At 35.4% G+C, this 16,815-nt stretch overlaps 1 protein-coding gene across 1 annotated transcript; it reads right to left on the bottom strand.

The window, feature by feature from the left end:
* Positions 1 to 1,794: 1,794 nt before the first annotated feature.
* mtmr12 (myotubularin related protein 12) lies at positions 1,795 to 16,455 on the bottom strand. Its single transcript, XM_065266758.2, has 16 exons — positions 16,284 to 16,455; positions 14,877 to 14,934; positions 14,317 to 14,456; positions 13,169 to 13,241; positions 12,924 to 13,060; positions 12,753 to 12,840; positions 11,612 to 11,735; positions 10,933 to 11,002; positions 10,693 to 10,790; positions 10,248 to 10,372; positions 8,188 to 8,266; positions 7,791 to 7,861; positions 5,939 to 6,108; positions 5,498 to 5,674; positions 3,070 to 3,222; positions 1,795 to 2,960 (listed from the first exon to the last, which is right to left on the bottom strand). The coding sequence occupies exons 1-16, from the start codon at positions 16,350 to 16,352 to the stop codon at positions 2,382 to 2,384; spliced, it is 2,211 nt and encodes a 736-aa protein (XP_065122830.1). The 5' UTR covers positions 16,353 to 16,455; the 3' UTR covers positions 1,795 to 2,381.
* Between the last annotated feature and the right edge of the window lie 360 nt (positions 16,456 to 16,815).

Genomic DNA, 16,815 nt, shown 5'->3' with positions numbered 1-16,815 from the left:
AAACATTGCAGGATTTTTCAAAGGACTATAAACTATCCCAAACGAGGCATAAGGGTATTATCTAGCAAAACGATTTTCATTTTTGACAAGAAAAATAACAAATAAACACTTTTAAACCACAGTTTCTCGTCTAGATCCAGTCCTGAAAGCGTCAGCGTGACCTCACGCAATACGTCATGACGTCAAGAGGTCACAGAGGACGAACGTGAAACTCCGCCCCAGTGTTTACAAGTGTGTTGGAAGAGGACCGTTCCGACGTTGTTGTATGTGGAATGATACTAATTAATGTCTTTGTGTCAGTTTATTGTTTACAATGGTCGGCAAATGTGCGTTTTATATATGTAACACGTGACCTCCATACGTCACTACGCATTGACGTTAGGTCGCGCTGGACCGGATCTAGACGAGAAATTGTGGTTTAAAAGTGTTTATTTGTTATTTTTCTTGTCAAAAATTAAAATCGTTTCGCTAGATAAGACCCTTAAGCCTCGTTTGGGATCGTTTATAGTCCTTTAAAACTCCGTTGAAAAAAAAACTGTTACGTGTTGAGTTAAGTGTTAATTGTTGGTGTCCATTAAAGTCCATTAAAATGAGAAAAATCCTGCAATGTTTTCCTCAAAAGACATAATTTCTTCTCGACAGAACAAAGAAAGACATCAAAATTTTGGATGACATGGTGGTGAGTAAATTATCTGGATTTTTCTTTTAAGAAAATTGACTATTCCTTTAAGCTGTTACTAGGACGGTACCCTTTAAAGGGGACATATCATGAAAATCAGACTTTTTCCATGTTGTTTAAGTGCTATAATTGGGTCCCCAGTGCTTCTATCAACCTAGCAAATGTGAAGAGGACCAACCCAGTAACTTAGTTTTGGTAAACCATTCTCTTGAAATTTGGCTCCCCTTGTGATGTCAGAAGGGGATAATACTGCCCCTTAATCTGCATTATCCAAACACAGCACTGCCATTTAGTGCAGAGATCAGCTCATTTGCATTTGCATATGTACTCTGGGGACACCAAAGATTTATTTGACATCTTTAAGACATTTTTAGTTCTGGCTCAAAATGTAGGGTGTATTTATGGAAATTGGGAAACTTTTTGACATTTTAATCACTCCATGGGGCAATCTACTGGACAGGATATTCTAGTCCCAGACTAAAATGCATGTTTAAGGTGCCTTAATTTAAAAACACCTTGTACTGACAAATCTTAACATGTATAAGTGACATTGCTTTGTCTCAAGATACACACCAGTAACGTTTTTTTAAGTTTTGTCTGTAACAACTACTTAAATATTTTATTATAACCAAGGCCTAGTCTTGGATTACTCTAAACCTTGTCTGTGATTAAGTTGAACCTAAATGAACGCTGTTAGAAATGACAACAGTCAATTACACTGTAGTTGTGTACGTAATAGCCTACAATGGAGGGCTGTCTCTGGAGACACTGCTGATCTCATGTATTGTTCCACACTTCCTGTTTCTTTGAGTATGAGACTTGAAATAACCACCAGACAGTAAGACCTCAAAAACCTCAAAAAGAGACTAATGGGTAAACAGACATATGGGAAAACATATACGACATTGGACCACATCAGTTGAATATCTGATTTTTGTTTTTCATTTCTAAATAGAAGTAGGAAGTAGATGAATGCAGTTGCAATCATGTGACTGTAGATGGCATCATACTTACAATTTCTTATCTCATTCATAATACTAAATGTATCGCTTATTAACTTTCAGATTGGTAGTGGTATGTGGAAAATGTGTAAAAGATAGACAAGTGCGTTTAAGTTAAGAAGACATCAAACATATTTTAGTGCAGTTTTAGCCAGAGCTATTAGATGTCAGACAAAAAAACAAGGACGAACTTCCTTTACATGTCAAAAAATGTGTTAAATGTGAAAATATATTACTTGGTAATAAAAAAGTATTAATGTAACACTGTGCTATGCAAGAAGCGTCTCAGTGGAAGAGCTGGAAGTTGAGAGCTATATCCTGTTCCTGTTTTGTGAAGGTCTAAAAAGGAAAATGCATGGTGATGTTTCCCTAAGATACAGATGGAAAATGTGCAAAAATAATAAAAAAGCTTAAATCCTGTGTGGCTCATGTAATGCTTTGAGTACAGTAGGGCACATTTGGTTTGAAAAAGGCATACATTACTTTACAAAAAGACCTTCGTAGCCCCATCAGCATTTTTAATCTGACAAGGCCACTATTATCCTGTATTTAACATCTCATGTAATGCTTTGAGTACAGTAGGGCACATTTGGTTTGGAAAAAAGGCATATATTACTTTACAAAAAGACCCTCTTAGCACCATCAGCATTTTTAATCTGACAAGGCCACTATTATCCGGTATTCACCAATAACATTTCCTGTTAAACCAAACTAACAACCTCATCCTCCTGAATGGCCAAGTTGTCATTTAACACAATGCTTTGCAGCATACCTGTAGGAATGATAGGCATGAAAGATCGGCTGCGGTTGTAAGCAAAGGGAAACGACGACATATGTCCAGATGAGCCAAATGACAGCGGCCTGTGCTGAAGGTGCAAGCGATGATCGAGTTTAGCTGCCTGCGATGGGTCTCTTTGCTCCAGCGCACGTTTTAGATCCTGCACCTGACTTAGGAGTTCCATAAGCTTGCTTGTGATGGCCACAGATCCACCGCCCAGGATGTTAACCTCAGGTATCCAACGCAGGTAGCGCTGCATCCAGAGGCGAATAGCCGGTCCATCCAGACAGGGAAGCAGGAGGCTGTGATAGTCCAGAGGACGCCGTTGCCAAGACTCGTAGAACTCGCGTGAGGACACCATGGGAGAGTCAGGGGAGCCCATCCAGCGACTGATACGTTTAATTTGTAACATCTTTTTAAGGCTGTCGGTCTCATCCTTAAAGAAACCTTTCTTGGGTGGTGTTTTAAAGGCTGAGCAGGGTAAAGATAACTGTCTTTGGTGCTATAATTGGTAGAAAATGTTAATTTATTTAGCAAATAGACATTACTGTTCTATATGCACAAACAAAAACGAAATATTCAATTACAAATAAGGGATTTCTTTATCTAACCTTGGGCTTGTGAATTCTGCGGACAACATGTTTCACTTTCTCCGAGTACAGGGGGTTCAGGAAGAAATTCTGGGCCTTGCTGTCAAACTGCAGAGACCAGTCCCACACTGAAGGACAGTTCAATGGGCCGCTTTGTGCTAGTGGCGACTCAACCTGCAAAGACAGTCAGGCAAAAGCTGTTAGTGGGAGGCGTGTCCAAGTGCATCAGACGGGGAGCAGGCAAATCATTTCTGAGCATCTGCAGACTAATGATTACATTACACCGGATTAACTGTTTTCATTTATAGAGTGACTGTTTTCTATAAAGGTTTCTAATTAATGCACAGCAATTTTGACCCCCCAAAAAACATCATAACACTCTGACACCACAATTGTTTAAAACAGTTTATCATCTATTTGTCAAATTGTCCATGTCTTTCGCACACCCTCTTTGAAGCCTTATGGGTAGACATTGCTGCTGTTATACTCAGGTTGCAGATTTAAGTCATCTAATTTGGTCAAGAGCAACTGCACAGCTGTCATCCTTTGCCACAAAAGTGAAAAACTAAAATATGGGCAGCGTACATTCGGATATGAAGGCATAACGCACCATTGTTTACAAAAAGCAAAATTGGCTTCGCCGCCCAACAGTTTATTGGAAAGCTTTTTCTTCGGACAGAGTTTACCGGTATTTTGGTAATGATGTGTGACTGATATCTTACTGGAAAAAAGAGGGAATGTCATTGGGTGTGTGAACAACACCTTTGTGTATTTACTTGTAATTTTATGATAATTTACCAAAATACAGATTTAAATAATAATAATAATAAAAATAAATAATTTATTTTTATTAATGAATTTATAATTTATATATAAAAATTACAAAATAAAAGTAATTTTGCGTAAAATATGAGTTTGTGATGTGTGTTAATATTATGCATAATTAAACACATACACACACATACATACATACACACATTAAAGAAATTTAAATATCGTTTTTATATAGAATTTAGAATATATAAAAATATAACTAAATATATACACACACACACACGTAAATTTTTCGTAAATACAAACATGAATGTGTGTGTATTTATATATATAAATAATAATTACACAGCACAAACATATATGTTATGCAAAAATACTTTTATTTTGTATGAGATTAATCTAGATTAATCTATGCCCAGCTCTAATATATATATATATATATATATATATATATATATATATATATATATATATATATATATATATATATGAAGAGTTTGGTTCCAAAACGCAATAAACACCATTTTTGAAAAAAATGAGTTAATGCCAAAATCAGTATTATATCAGGTCACTATTTAAAAGTAAATTCTTAATTTTACGCAAAATCCAATATCAGCCATGTTATTCTGTCATCTTTTCTCCCTTTTTTCCCAAAACGCAATAAACGCCACTACTCCTTTTCTACAGAATGCAATAAATCCACTCCATAAATTACAGTGCACCATTCCACGCAATGTAAACAACCAATGGCGGTGCGTTGAGTACACAGAGTCCTAGTTTTCCTCATCTACTTTGTACTTCGTGATCAACAAACAAACAAAAACGAAATAATACTTTGATAGCATTGATTAACCTGTGGTTTTCTGTGACGTGAAAGAAACGTAAGCCATCAACATCTAATAATTTAGGCGAGAGGCACTCGGGAGACGATCGCTTGTTCTCCCGACAGCATCTAGCTTCTCTCGTGCTAACACATTGACCCCAGGGGATCTTATGAAAAACTTTCCATTATTTTACTCAAAGTCAACGAGAATCACAGCTGATCGCTGTAAAAAATGTTAAGCGACGACGTCAAGTATAACCGCGCAGCAATGACAGTGTTCCTAATATGACAAAGTAAGTGTTTTGATTAATGCCATTAATGGTTATTTTTTAATCAGTGTGTACAACTATTCAACTAAATGAATATAAAATGGCAAAAATGAATGCACATTTATACATTGATTGAATAGATGTATAGAATTTTGAAAAAAACTTGTCATGGATTTATTGCATTTTGTGGAAAATATAATTCGTTTTTATAATAAATCTTTGAAAATCAAGTTATGGATTTGAATTTTTTATGTTTTTATAACCAAAAGATGCGATGTGAAAGTTTGTAGAAGAAAATAGTGGTTTTCATCTTGTCACTTTCTTGGTATAGAAAACACGTTTTTACCGAAATTTGTCAAAATGGATTTATTGCGTTTTGGAACCAAACTCTTCATATATATATATATATATATATATATATATATATATATATATATATATATATATATATATATATATATATATATATATATATATATATATATATATATATATATATATATATATATATATATATTTTTTTATATATATATTTTTTGTCTCAACAAAGTTTTTAAACCGTAATAAATACAAAAGTTTCTACCTTCATAACACTTTCCCTGTGATGGGGAGAATTGAACAGGAAAGTGCTGAATACTGGCACATGTATACTGTCGGACAGCACTGTTAGGTAAGTCTCAGAGAACTGGAAGGCTGGGGTGTGCTGGTGAACAAGCTGCCACACGCACTCAAGGAACAGTAGGAAGACCGGAGACTGACACTAGACATTTAAAAACAAGAATCAAATTAAAACCCTAGAGTTAAACATGTATTTGTATGTTAAACTGATTCATCAATACGTTCAGAATCAGATGTTTTATCAGTAATCCTACAATTTTATGATAGAAAGCAAGTTTGATTTATTTTCGAGTGAAAAAGGCAAAGTAACATTAACAGGAAGTCACAAAACTAAGAACATCAATCTGTTAGATCTCAATAAAGCTTCAGAAGAAACAAGAGGCGAGAGCGAGCATGCAATAATTACATCTCTGTCTTTCTGATGGAGGTGATTACATCGATCCAGGAAAGCATGGCAACCAGCCACCCACTCTTTCTGCACCAGACTCTGGAAACCCGTAAGTGTCCTGTAATAAGGGTCCAGCATTATCTGCGCCAGACTGGAAATCACACAGCAAAGATCTGTCCCCTCTTCCTCTGAAATGAATCAAGAAAAGGGGATCCAATTATAAAGTGTCATGTTTGAGGGTTTAATGTGGAAATGCTTTGTCTGCACCTTTGAATGAAAATTAAAGAAAAAAAAATATATATATATATATTAAAGGGACGGTGAATTTGTCGATTTTATTGTTTTATACTGTTGTATGAGGTCTACTTATGATGTTCGCGTGGTTTTTACATTCAAAAACATCAAAAACAATAAGTAATAGGCTATTTTGTAACATGGATTAGTGGCTCTCTGGATAAAAGCTTCGTTTGAAGGGGCGGGCCGCATTGAAGACCTAGACGTAAACACCCACTGCTATGATTGGACCGCTTCATTCCCCGTCATTACATGTGGGGAAATGTTATAAAAACATTAATGTGTGAAAATAGCAGCCGAACACATATGTTTGAGCCACAAAAGATTCTGGGTGCTAAAGATGATACACATAAATGACAATACGTATAGTAAAGTAGAAACAAAACTTTAAACTCGACGTGACTAAAGTACCGTACACAACACAGTAAGCGTGCATCAGATTATAAACTGCGGCTGATAAGCTCTTATCAATAACTTTGTATATTTCTATTGTGCTTGTGAGGTTGCTCTTAGATACACGTAACGTTACATACCACAGTTATATGATAAAAAAGCTTTGTTGAGTGTTTGACCGTTCAAACGCAACTTTCCTAAATTACCGTATACAACACAGTAAGCGGGCATCAGAATCTAAATTGCGGAGGATAAGTCCTTCCTTTGCATATTTCTCCTGTTAAATTACAATCGTATTGTTAAGTGTTGCACCTTTATTAATCGTTTAATGTTTTTAGTACATTAAAACAGTCAAACATACGTGTTTAGACACGGATGTTACAACAGGACATATCAAGCGATCTCTTCTAACAAAGCAATAGTGAAACGCAGTAACTTAAAGTAAAATGTCTTACTTGCTGTGTCATTTTCGTCAGATCCAATATTAGTGGTGCTTTTAATCACAGTCTCTCTGCAAATCCAGCATCGACTTGCTTCTTTACAAGTGAATCCGCACAGTACACAAGGTAATCAAACACTCCCCACGCGAGCTGGAACTCTTCAAAAACAACCTTTTTTCACACATTCCTAATGTTATTTTCCGAGCCTCCAAATTAAAGTATTCAGCTTCTGTGTTGTTCCCACGCGGTTCTTCCACAACCCTAGTCTTCGTTACCATGGTTACTCTATTATAACAGATCACCGCGTCAAAATAAAAGTCTATCAGAAAAAATGTATTTAAAAGTCATTTTGGTTACATTTGGCAATCTTTAAAGACATGTTTACTGATTGAGACACGTGTGTCACGCGAAGCTGTGGGCGGGGCTACAAAAGTGGTCGTTGTATTTGGCTATGGGGAGGTGCTTCAATTCTACTTTGACGTCATAGATTTCCGAATTCCACACTGGAGTGTTTAGCTGGCTTGGTTCCAAAAACGGTTATATTTCAGTAGCACGGACGTTTTCAGTTCTGAACCTTGCAGGATGTTCATTTTAGTATGATGACCTCTTATATAACAAATTATCAAGTTAAAATTGAGTTTTTGATTCACCGCTCCTTTAACGATTTTTCAACTAAATGTCATATTTTTGATGGGTTTTTTTGTCTATGTGAAATAATATGCACTTAAACCTGCTTGTCCTACCTGTTATAAGGACGTTTGTGTTGTCTTTTTCAAGACATTCAACCACCTCTACTGCTTTTAGAAGACACTGTCTGTTAAGGGCATTAAAAGGAATACGATTATTATCAGCATTGGGGAAATACTACACTATCATTTTTTTTACTTTAACTTAACAAATTTAGTTAAATAATTCCAAATAGTTTTTAAGTTATGTTAACTAAATACTAGTCAAAAACTTAAAATAGTAGGTTTAATTTGATTAAACTTGCATTCAGCATTTTTTTATTACAGTGTAGTAAATCCAGTGTTGCCAAATTTTTTTATCAATTAAAATGTATGCCCTTTCTATTTCCACTTAATTGTGATTATTCAGACCAGTTAATTCACTTTTCCATGAATTCTATGAATGGAAACTGACCTGATAATATCTAGCCAACCTGAGCTTTCAAGCGAAGAGAACCACTTCACATCTGACATCCAAAAATCTGTTGAATTATCTAGATGACAAAAAGTAATGTATTTAGTGCAAATGCAAATAAAAATGTCCAGTACTTCATTTAATATATACAGGTGCTGGTAATATAATTACAATATCATCAGAAAGTTTATTTATTTCACTAATACCATTCAAAAAGTGAAACTTATATATATGTATATTTTATTAATTTATTATTAAACACAGACTGATATATTTTAAATGTTTATTTCTTTTCATTTGAATAACTATAACTGACAATTAAGGGAAATCCCAAATTCAGTTTCTTCGAAATAAGCCTATTGTGAAAAGGTTCAATATTGAAGACACCTGGTGCTACACTCTAATCAGCCAATTAACTTAAAACAGCTGCAAAGGCCTTTAAATGGTTTCTCAGTCTAGTTCTGTTCGATACACAATCATGGTGAAGAGTGCTGACTTAACAGTTGTCCAAAAAACGACCATTGACACCTTGCACATGGAGGGCAAGACACAAAAGGTCATTGCAAAAAGAGGCTGGCACATTAATAAAAAAGGCGAAGGGAAGGAAAAGATGTGGTAGCAAAAAGTGTATGAACAATAGTGATAACCGCACCCCGGAGAGGATTGTGAAACAAAACCCATTCAAAAATATGGGGGAGATTCACAAAGAGTGTAGTGCAGCTGGAGTCAGTGCTTCAAGAACCACTACAAACAGACGCATGCAAGACATGAGACTCAGCTGTTGCATTCCTTGTGTCAAGCCACTCTTGAACAACAGACAGCGTCTCAAAGACAAAAAGGACTGGACTGCTGCTGAGTGGTCCAAAGTTATGTTCTTTAATAAAAGTAAATTTTGCATTTCCTTTGGAAATCAGGGTCCCAGAGTCTGGAGGAAGAGATGAGAGGCACACAAACCACATTGCTTAAAGGGACACTTCACCCATTTGCATTAAGCTTTGTATAGTTAGAACCCCAGTCATGTTTTTGAATGGTCGTGCATCATTTCTCAGTTGTCGCTGAGACAGGAAAAATACAGATTTCAGTGTTGCACTTCCTTCTTTCAATGATGTAAAAATCATCATTTTGCATCATTGAAAGAAGGAAGTCCAATATCTTTGTTGAGGGGCTGAGACTACAAACACCCCTTTTCTCTGTCAAATAGGCACCAAATTCTAAATGTATGTTACATTTCGACTACAAATATGACGCACTTTCTATAAAGATTAATCTTTCTAAGTGAAATGCTCCTTTAAGGTCCAGTGTAAAGTTGCCACAGTCAGTGATGGTTTGGGGTGCCATGTCATCTGCTGGTGTTAGTCCACTATGTTTTCTGAGGTCCAAGGTCAATGCAGCCATATACCAGGAAGTTTTAAAGTATTTCCTGCTGCTGACCAACTTTATGGAGATGCAGATTTCATTTTTCAACAGGACTTGGCACCTGCACACAGTGCAAAGCTACCAGTACCTGGTTTCAGGACCATGGTATCGCTGTTCTTAATTGGCCTGAAAACTCACCTGACCTTAACCCCATGTAAATCTATGGGGTATTGTGAAGAGGAAGATGCGACTATCAGAGCAACCTGGGCTCTCATAACACCTGAGCAGTGCCACAGACTGATTGACTCCATGCCATTTCACATCACTTTTTGAATGGAACTGGTAAAATAAATCAACTTTTTCATGATATTCTAAGTATATGGCCAGCACCTGTGTGTATGTGAAATATATATATGTGAATAATATATATATATATATATATATATATACACTAGTCAACATTTGAAGTGGATCAAAAATGTTAATCAAATTTGTTCTAAGACAAGAACGGGTACTGGGTATTGGTTTTATGACAACTTTTAGGAAAGGTTTTGATCCACTTCAAATGTTGACTAGTGTATATATATGTGTGTGTGTATATATATATATATATATATATATATATATATATATATATATATATATATATATATATATATATATTCCTGTGAAAGAAACTACACAAAGTATATTCTGTAACTCACCGATAAGAAAAAACAGTTTGAACTTGTTATAAGACTGCTGGATGTCTTGTATAGTAGGAAGTGATTCTGAGAGGTCCTCTGTTTTTACAGAGTAAAGATAATTATGTGCGACTGCATTTATCATTCTGCAACAGAAGAAACCACATTTTGTAAATGCAAAAAACATTTGACCCTCAAGACAAGACTTTTTTTTTGGTGGAAACCACGTTTCATGACCATTTGGTCCTTTCAGTGAATAGAGAGGGGGAAATACAGAGGTACAACATACCATTGCTAGATAACAAACTAGCACATTATTCTCTGATAAAACTGTGCCCTTGGGTGTCTGAATCTATTCCCACACACAGTGTTTGACTAACAAAAAGCACAGAGAAATAAGAGAATACTGCAGCAGTCTGGCTTAGATTAAAAGCTAAAGGCCAGTCACAAAAGTGTGTTTATTTACGTATCCAAGTGCTTCTGGAAATCCCCGTCTTCCTGTGCCACAGGTGGGAAAGATGCTTTGAACAGGGCACAACCACTGTGATGAGACCAGCACCAGACCTGTAAAATGTATAAAAAAAAAAGTCCTTAGATCTTTTAACAGCAAATTCCAGTAAAGCAAAGAATTTCATTAACATGATTTACAAAAGGACCATCCTAGACATAATAATCTACTGTAAAAATAATAAATATAATAACTCACAGGTAATCCTTTTCCTTGGTGGCTGACTAAGTCATCTAGGGCTGATGGAATGACAAAGTACTTTGGTAACCTGAGGAGCATCAGAGGATATTTTTACTGGATACATTTATTTCATATACATCTAAATATTTCCAGTATCATTCATTTATAAATATCTAAAGTATATTTTACATAATAAACCAAACATTTTTGGATAAATGTAAATAATTTATTCATACTCATGTTGGAATTTGAAATACTGTAGGTTAATAATGTAAGTGTAATTGACTAGACATGTTCAGCAGTGGCAGCAGAGGTGTGACATGCTATAATTCACATAGGTTTCAATTGCATTTTTCTAATTCTTTAATAATACGTTTTTTAAAACACATTAGTTGAATTTTTGTACTTATAAAGTTCTGGGTTAAGACAAATGCACTTTTGTATAAGCAACATGCAAAAAAAACCTTAATAGAATGATTACATTTATAAAACTTTAAAAGAATTACAACCTATAACAAACACTTCCCCTTTTTTATATATTTTATCGTTGGTGCTTTAAAGCCATTTATATCAAAGTTATATATATAAGTTATCTACAAGCAATGCGGTTGAGATTGTATAAACATCGAGTTTAGTATAAAGAGATTAGAGATTAAAATAAAATAAATAGGAGCAACACATTATCAGCACAATTTACCTCGTCGAGATTTCAAAGTTCTCATTTTCAGTAACTAATCTACAATTCGACTTGGTCCGTTTCATTTCCTGTGTCCAGTCCTCTGGTGCGTCGAACATAATTGTCTCGTGTTTCCTCTGCATGTCTGCAAAACCATCATTTAGCACAAATGACATCTGTTGCTGTTCCGGCATCATCTATTAATAGCCTTATTTGTTTAAGATGCATGATTTAAAATGTATATGTCTGACATTGTATACTACAGTATATGATCAAGTTTTATTTTAACTAAATTCTTAAATCTTGCTATATACATTAAATGCATTGGAAGCTGCATTCCATAATAATAATGCATTTAGGTGACATAACAGTTTAATGCGTTAAAAGAGATTATTACTCATGTACTGAACGTTAAGAAGCTGCACAAACTGTACAAAAACAAGAATAAAATTCCAGATAGATATTTTGGAATATATATAAGACTGACAGCTGTTCTTTCAGACATCTGTTGGATTTCAGCTGTAGAGACTATGTTAGACTAAAATGTCAGCAGCTGGTCCTACATAAGCAAATGTTGCATGTTCTGCATAATTGTAATGTTAGGAAGTTCTCATGTTCTTAAAGTGGACATTTCACAAGACGTTTTTAAGATGTCAAATAAATCTTTGGTGTCCCCAGAGTACATGTGTGAAGTTTAAGCTCCCACGGATAATTTATTATAGCATGTTAAAATGGCCACTTTGTCGGTGTGAGCAAAAATGTGCCCTTTTTGGGTGTGTCCTTTTAAATGCAAATGAGCTGATCTCTGCACTAAATGGCAGTGCTGTGGTTGGATAGTGCAGATTAAGAGGCGGAATTATCCCCTTCTGACATCACAAGGGGAGCCAAATTTCAATTATCTATTTTTTCACATGCTTGCAGAGAATAGTTTATCAAAACTAAGTTACTGGGTTGTTCTATATCCACATTGTCTAGGTTGATAGAAGCACTGGGGAACAAATTATAGCACTTAAACATAGAAAAAGTCAGATTTTTTTATGATATGTCCCCTTTAAGCATGCTGTGTCCCTTAAGCATACACAAACAGTACTACTTATTAAAACCAGCTATATTTCATTTCAAGTTAAACTATGGAAAGAATAAAAACATCTCAAATCTGCACCTGGGCTGGTTGTCCCCTCATATGAAAAGGCAAAGACACACTTCAGAGATTTCTCCTCCAAACAATGGTGTGCAATACCTTGAAAGATCTAACAAAACAAAGAAATACACAAGGAGAAATGTTACTCTCATTACTGTACACTTCCCTTTGTTTCTCATGTAAACAAATTACCTTTCTAGCATCTTCCTCCTTGGTGTATGTCAGGCAGAACTGAAACATTCGTAGATCTTTACAGTGAATTATCATTTTAGATGGGCATTTGTTCTTCACAAGGCCTCCTGTTATCAGCTTCCTCTTTTCATCATAAACTTGAAAGAAATGAATCATCAAACTCCATCAAATGAAAAGCACACGTTAACATGTATAATCTAGATCCATTAATAGTAATATCAATGATGATTAAAAACAATTATTACCACCATAGATGTGATCCACACACATTAATGGAATGTCATTTTCTCCGTAGAGTTTGTTCTTGAATTTCTTGGCCTGAAACAAAGAGTTACCGGGTGATTCAACGGTTGTGAGTTGATGTACCAGTCTAATATACGTCATATAATGTCATGTTAACCACATGTACTGTATATATACACTGGAAGTGGTAACACTGACATTCTTAATGACAAAAATAATCACATTGCAATACTCCGTTTTAACACAGGCACGTGCTGTTGTCTTGCTCAGTGCGTGGTATTAAAACTTTCACACAATATTTTATTTGTGAAATCAAGTGTGAACAGACTTTACTTCCTATTTAGCCTCCCTTAAATATTATCCTGAACGTAACCAACATTAATAGAGCCAAGTGTAACCTTGAGCACCCACATTGTTTTGCATCCTTGATAAAAGCTCATTGACCTCTACATGCTATGATCCCAGTCCAAGTGATTATTAAAACCAGAATTGATCTGAAAATGGACTTTTTTCCATGTTGAAAGTTAAACAATCAGTGTTATGTTTGTGATTGTGTTATGTACGTACCTACAGTGAAAACAAATTTCGTCCTTGGGGACAATAAAGGATCTTTCTATCTCACATGCCTCAAATAAGTCTGTCACTTAAGTTTCTCAGTCATCTTAGTTTCCCACCAGAATTTCACTGCCAGTGAGTCAAAGACACAAGTTCCTGAAATAGCAGCTAAAGCGAGAGCACTCGGATAGCACAGTTCCTCATGCGTGGCCATTCTGCATGCACTTTGGCAATCGCACTTACAGACAGTTACTTTTAGGTGAGACACAAAATTATATTTAACCTCCTTAAATCCGAGGTTTGGTTTATTTTTTTTTTCAGATTTCTACCATGTATTTTGGGGTAGGGAAGAACCAATAATACCCAAATATTTGTCTTTGAACACAAAGAAGTGTAATCGTCCACATTTGTGTACAACACGTTCCAGTTACACAGAATGAAATATTATGGTGCAAAAAAAAGTGATCCAGGTCTTGGGAGGTTAAAGGTGAAGTGTACGATTTCTGCACTAGTATCACCAGATCGAATAATTGTATTTTCACATTTAAGGACATGTGATGTTAGTTAAACTTGAATCCATGTCACATGTACTTACGGTCTCTTCCTGAGAGATCTCATCACTAATGAACGTAACGCGAAAATTGGTGCAGAACAATGTGCCAAAGACCCCACGCTGGGAGAGATCATCTTGAGTATATTTGAGGATGGGGTTTGCACTGCAAAACACAACTTCCCCTGCAACAAATTTGAACATTCATGTCAGTTATATGTACACAATGTCAGCACTAAACACAATACCAATAAAATAAGAAAGGCTTGTGGTTCAAGTTTGTTTTGTCGACTCGTGCGCATAAAATAATGTGGTCAGTGGACTATGCTCAAGTGTTTTAGTGTATGAACCACTTTTCTGTATCTGAAAAACCACAAGCTGCAATTACACTATATGCGATCTCTGTACACCAGAGACTGACGTAAAGAGCAACTATTGAAGTGTGAACATAAAACTACACCCAGGGAGGTTTAAAACTGACAAACTTTATTATTTACTGACAACAATGAAGTAAACCTGAGCTTAACAATGCAGTCAGCTGTTCATTGTACAGGTTATACAGGAAAAAACATGCATAGCAAAACATTACGCAATGAGTTTCTTACCTGGTAGCAAATCAGGATGTTTCTCTTCTTTTGGTGGGTCTTTCTCCAATTTTATTTCCTTAAAACAGAAGTAATAAAACTATGCTGTATGCTATAAATGGTAAACTTGATAAATTATATAGCTGATGTCTTATACAAATATTACAAGATAATCCACACATTACTATCTAATGTTGAACATGTCATGTCACACTTCACACAAAGCTCACACAAATGAGAGGAAGTTGACAAATGTTACTTAAAGTTGCTGAAAGATCAAGAGACAGGTATGAGGAACCTACAACTATTGAATCTTAAATGAAAACTGATCATACAAAAATCCAGTATTATTGTTGCATCTAAAAATATTATCTGTATGCCTTAAGTCATTTTAATCAAAACAAACAAGATGAATAAAGGAAAGCAATCCATCAAAGATCCTGGCAACCATAGGATCATCTGCAAACACAATGACCAAAACTTCATAAATGATCCCATGCATACTGGTTAACTCTTTCCTTGAAGACTTCCTGGGGGAAAACTTTCTCTTGAAACTCGCTTTTAAAACAAAACACAGCAAAATAATTCACAGTGGGTCTTAGTTTATTTATATACAGCCAACAGAAATGACATTGAGGTAAGAATGCTAAGATCTGACTAACTGATCTTCATGACAGGAAACAGATTAAGTTTTACACAAGATTAAAGTCTGTGTTGGGTCAAATATTTTATATATTTTATATTAATGCTGAAACACCTTATGTTCTTGTAATCTTTGTAAAAACCCTGAACAATCTAATATGTAAATGTTTATTATCTACTTCGCTTGTGTACTACGCTCATATTTGTTATATATTTGACAACATATAACACTGACAAATAAAGCATTTGCAACTCTCAAATATTTAAGTTCAACAAATATTTTCCATCAGGGTTTCAATAATGAACAAATAGGATACACAACTCCATTGTCCATCAAAGGGTCGAGACACACAGGCACGGCCCATAATGGTTTGCACTCACTCACAGCACATCACATGTCATACAACCATGAGCTTGCAATGCAGCTGAATCAATAAGCATAAAATCATTCAAATATTACAAAAAAATAAAAATATATAATTTATAATAATATATAATAATTTGTAGTATACACAGAGTACGAAAACGGATTTTAATCATCATCCCGACAGGATTTAAACACTGGCGTGTAACTAGATGACAAAATCAATGCAGCTCTTTTGCTTCATTTGCAAGAAATGTCTCTGTTTATGTAAACTTAAACAAGTCAACAATGTAAACTTTAGCATAAGTATGAGAAATAACCCCGCCCAGTGCAAGACTGCTGTTTCAACTCTTGTTACAAATCGGTGTCTTCTTATTGTTTTGAAAACAACCTACGCGTAACACTGCACATGTCTCACTTACCTCAGGCGTAACGTAAGACACAAATGACGGTTTATTAGATTTCGCTCCTCCGCTCCCCAAACTCAACATTGTGCCTGTGCCCAGTGTCCCGCTTCCCGAGCAGTCAGGTGGAAATCCGGGAGAGCTCAAACGCAACTTTCCTCTCTCTCTCTCTTTCAAAAACGAGATTTCCTTTGGTTGAGAGACAATCTGATCTGACAGCAAACCGCGCCCATTCTACACCATTGGTTCTTTATGTACAAGCGGTCCATTATCTCAGTTGGTCGCTTATTGTTTATTGGTTGACCCGCCTGTCAATCACATTCACTTCCTCGTTGCTGAGCCAATAAGCGATCAGTTTCACCATGGCCTCACACCCATATTGAGGTAAGGAGGGGTTTGTTATGAACTACTTACAGGCGTTAGAATTGATGACCTAATGAAAAGTTCGCGATGAAAATACCTAAAACAGTTTTCTCTGTTTTACTCATGCAGAATAAAAACTTTTAAATCTTATTCTTATGGGTTAAGTTACAATGAATCTTAAGCATAT

This window comes from Paramisgurnus dabryanus, chromosome 5, assembly GCF_030506205.2.
Source record: "Paramisgurnus dabryanus chromosome 5, PD_genome_1.1, whole genome shotgun sequence".
NCBI classification, from domain to species: Eukaryota; Metazoa; Chordata; class Actinopteri; order Cypriniformes; family Cobitidae; genus Paramisgurnus; species Paramisgurnus dabryanus.
This window is presented reverse-complemented; position numbering and strand designations above follow the sequence as displayed.